We start from the raw sequence: 5,000 nt of genomic DNA on the forward strand, positions 1-5,000 counted from the left end.
ACGGGGAAAAGAATCGGCCATTCAATTAGCTTGATTGCCTCGTTCTGGCCTACGGCCTGCTGTCTCTGAGCCGACTGGCTGCTCCTGAGTGCCGGCCTGCTCCTCTGCCAGCCTGCTCCTCTGCCAGGCCCATAAAGCTCAGGTTCACAGTCTGGCCAGCATTGCACTTCCAACCGCTTCTAACATCGCCCCGTTGGGACGGCCTGTTGATGTTGGAAGCAAAGTGACTGACAGTTTTCAGAACCACTCATATCACCGTTCCACTGTGGGACCAGGCTGTCTGAGCCCTGAGCCTCGGAGCCTGAGAGTTTTGTGTGTGAGCCAATCGCATTCCAGATTTATTTTCCCTCTGGATTGCCATTTTCTCAGAAGCGGAACAGACCCTGTGGCTGAGGGAAGAGGCTACACTGCTGTCTGATTGGTTACTGTTGTGTATGCAGGCTGTGTTTTCTGGTTGGCTAGTTTTTGGTCTGTGTCTGCAGGCTGATGTTGTGATTGGTTGATGTGTCTCAGGCTGATGTTGTGATTGGTTGATGTGTCTCAGGCTGATGTTGTGATTGGTTGGTGTGTGTCTGCAGGTTGTGGGATTACGCCAGGCCCCAGCCACTGATGGAGACCCTGGAGCACCACTCTGAGTTCGTCTGTGGTCTGGACTTCAACCTGCACATCCCCAACCAGGTACACACACACACACACACACACACACACGCACACACACACACACACACACACACACACACTCACACATGCACACATGCGCACGCACACGCACACACTCAGACACACACACACATTCTCAGACACCTGCACCTGCACACACACACACACACACACACGCACATGCACACGCACACTCAGACACATCTCTTCCAGAGTCATTGACATCAGCATAGTGGAGGAAGGAACCCTAGAATTGGAAATGTCAGTCTCACTGCTCAGGCTCCACATGAACCCAGCCACCCCCCTTTAACAGTTAATGTGTGATTTATACCCTGTCATCCCCCCCTCCACCCCCCCCTCCCCCACACACACACACACACTACAGGACCATCTAGTATGAGTGGGTCATGGTACTACAGGACCATCTAGTATGAGTGGGTCATGGTACTACAGGACCATCTAGTATGAGTGGGTCATGGTACTACAGGACCATCTAGTATGAGTGGGTCATGGTACTACAGGACCATCTAGTATGAGTGGGTCATGGTACTACAGGACCATCTAGTATGAGTGGGTCATGGTACTACAGGACCATCTAGTATGAGTGGGTCATGGTACTACAGGACCATCTAGTATGAGTGGGTCATGGTACTACAGGACCATCTAGTATGAGTGGGTCATGGTACTAGTATATACTTGATAGGGGAGAAGAGTTTTCCCTCTAAATTCAATTGGCTTTATTGGCATGAACAAAACTAATGTTTACATCACAAACAATCCTAAAATACACAGGTAAAAACAAACAATCCTAAAATACACAGGTAAAAACAAACAATCCTAAAATACACAGGTAAAAACAAACAATCCTAAAATACACAGGTAAAAACAAACAATCCTAAAATACACAGGTAAAAACAAGCAATCAGAAAGTGAAGATAAATAGGAATAAGCCAATAAAGAAAATAACTCAAAACAAACAATAACCAGTTTCTGATCCCTGGCTGTCCTCCTCACATTTGGGGATTTCGCCAGTAAATATTTTTTTTTGTTTTTGTTTTTGTTATAAATTCTTTGTGAATTTCTGAAATGTTTTGGAAGAAATATCTCTTGTATCATAAAATATCTCTCATATATCTCTGTCTCTCCCTCTCTCGTACACACACACACACACGCACACATACACACACACGCTCTCTCATTCTCACTCACACACACACACACACACACACACGCTCTCTCATTCTCACTCACACACACACATACACACACACGCTCTCTCATTCTCACTCACACACACACACACACACACGCTCTCTCATTCTCACTCACACACACACATACACACACACGCTCTCTCATTCTCACTCACACACACACACACACACACACGCTCTCTCATTCTCACTCACACACACACACACACACACACACACACACACACACCTCTAGGGCCTGGGTTCTGTCCTGTCGTTTCCATGGGAGTTTAGAGGGCTGACTCAGCCAATTAGGGTAATGAAGGAGAGACAGCAGATTACAGCTGTCAATGAGATGTCAGTCATTCTGACTCCCTCCCTCCCTCCCTCCCTCCCCCAGCCTCCCCCATCCCCCTCTATCCCCCAGCCTCCTTCCCTCCCCCAGCCTCCCTCCCTCCCCCAGCCTCCCAGCCTCTCCCTTCCTCCCTCCTCCCTCCTCCCTCCCTCCCCCAGCCTCCCTCCCTCCCCCCAGCCCTCCTCCCCGCAGCCCTCCTTCCCTCCCTCAACCCCCTCGTTCCCCTTCTCCTCTTAAAGAACCAGATAGATTGATATATTGTCTAATTCTCCACACCGTTCAGTTGAAAGCAACAGGCATTAATTCAGGGCTTATGATTCATACAGCGTGAGCGGCTTATGGGAAATGGAAAAGTGAAAAGTTTATTCAGGGATAAGCCACAATTTATGCAGCAATTTATGCAGCAATCAAGAGCGGTTTTGGTGAGTGTGATTTGCGCTGTGTTTCTTAGTTAGAGCGGTGCCGCCCCCTGTCATCTCCACCCAGCCAGACTCAGATCAACCAGGGGCTGAGATCCTCTCTCCTGGCAGCACGGGCGCCGCCTACAGCTGCCAATGGAGCCCTGCCCACCCAGCACAGCCAGGCTAAACTACGCTGGCACACACACACACACACACACACACTCACACGCACACGCACACACACACACACACACACACACACACACACACACTCATACACATACACGCACACACACATACACACGCATACACACACGCATACACACACACACACACACGCATACACACACACATACACACGCATACACACACGCATACACACACGCATACACACACACATACACACACGTATACACACACACACACACATACACACGCATACACACACACACACACACACAGAGACCGCGTAGGATGAGGATGGTTGTTGTGCTCGCAGTGTTATTAATTTGTTTTCAGTCAGTCTGCAAGTCCTGAATTTCCCCCTGGGATAAATAAAGTTTCTATCTATCTATCTAAGTTGCCAGGTCTGGTTGGGTGTGTTGCCAGGTTGGGTGAGTTGCCAGGTTGGGTGGGTGGACTATAGGTAGCTCCCTGTGTGCAACGGAAAACAACAAACAACTTTTATTCAGTGTGAAGCTGAAGCAGTGAGATGCTCTGCAGGTGTCTCCCCCCCCCCCTCCAGGGACCCAGCAGCTCACAGAGCCCCCCCCCCCCCCCCCCCCCCCCCCCTCCAGGGACCCAGCAGCTCACAGAGCCCCCCCCCCCCCTCCAGGGACCCAGCAGCTCACAGAGCCATCTACCCACCCCCCCTCCATCCCCTGCACAGCCGACTGCAACACCCCCCCCCCCTCAGTCCCACACCAGTGCGCAGTGCGTGTGTGTGTGTGTGTGTGTGTGTGTGTGTGTGTGTGTGTGTGTGTGTGTGTGTGTGTTCAGAGGGGTCTCCTCTCTCACTCTGCTGCTTCATTCACACGTGTCTGATTGATCACCTCTCCAGGTAGTACTAAGACCATTACACCACGGAGCACACACACACACACACACACACACACACACACACACACACAGTACATACACGTACACACAGTGTACACAAACACAGACACACACCCACACAGTACACACACACAGTACACACACATACACACACAGTGTACACAAACACACACACACATACACACACAGTACACACACATACACACAGTGTACACAAACACACACACACACAGTACACACACATACACACATAGTGTGCACAAACAAACACACAGTGTACACAAACACACCCACACCCACACAGTACACAGTGTACACACACACACACAAACACACACACACACACACATACACACATTGTGTGCACAAACAATCATACATACACACACAGTGTACACAAACAAACATACATACACACACAGTACACACACATACACACACAGTGTACACAAACACACACAGTACACACACATATACACAAACACACACACACACACACACACATACACACATAGTGTACACAAACACACACATACACAGTGTACACAAACACACACACACACACACACACACACACACAGTTCAAGTCTGAAGTTTATATACACTTAGGTTGAAGTCATTAAAACTAATTTTTTAACCACTCCACATATTTCATGTTAACAAACTATAGTTTTGGCAAGTGGGTCAGGACTTCAATCAACCCCAGAACAACAGCAAAGGACCTGAAGATGCTGGAGGAAACAGGTACAGAAGGATCTATATCCACAGTAAAATGAGTCCTACATCGACAACCTGAAAGGCCGCTCAGCAAGGAAGAAGCCACTGCCCAAAACCGCCCTAAAAAAGCCAGACTACGGTTTGTTACTGCACATGAGGACAAAGATCTTACTTTTTGGAGAAATGTCCCCTGGTCTGATGAAACAAAAATTTAACTGTTTGGCCATAATGACCATCGTTATGTCTGGAGGAAAAAGGGGAAGGCTTGCAAGCCGAAGAACACCATCCCAACCGTCACGGGGGTGGCAGCATCATGTTGTGGGGGGGCTTTGCTGCAGGAGGGACTGGTGCACTTTTCAAGACATCAGCCAGGAAGTTAAAGCTTGGTCGCAAATGGATCTTCCAAATGGACAATGACCCCAAGCATACTTCCAAAGCTGTGGCAAAATGGCTTAAGGACAACAAAGTCAAGGTATTGGAGTGGCCATCACAAAGCCCTGACCTCAGTCCTATAGACAATTTGTGGGTAGAACTGAAAAGGCGTACGAACCTGTTACACAAGTTACACAAATACCGTCAGGAGGAATGGCCAAAACGTTTGACCCAAGTTAAACT

At 48.8% G+C, this 5,000-nt stretch overlaps 1 protein-coding gene across 1 annotated transcript in view; it reads left to right on the forward strand.

Annotated features, from left to right (window-relative positions):
- The window catches only part of LOC310824406 (uncharacterized protein), a gene marked incomplete at its 5' end in the record, with an annotated part of 16,735 nt that overhangs the window by 7,070 nt on the left and 4,665 nt on the right, over positions 1 to 5,000 (forward strand). The window contains one exon of the mRNA XM_083697659.1: positions 579 to 678. Coding sequence (XP_083553785.1) covers positions 579 to 678 — 100 coding nt within the window. The remainder of the gene's footprint in view (positions 1 to 578; positions 679 to 5,000) is intronic.

This window comes from Argentina silus (genome assembly GCF_951799395.1).
Source record: "Argentina silus genome assembly, contig: scaffold_210, whole genome shotgun sequence".
NCBI classification, from domain to species: Eukaryota; Metazoa; Chordata; class Actinopteri; order Argentiniformes; family Argentinidae; genus Argentina; species Argentina silus.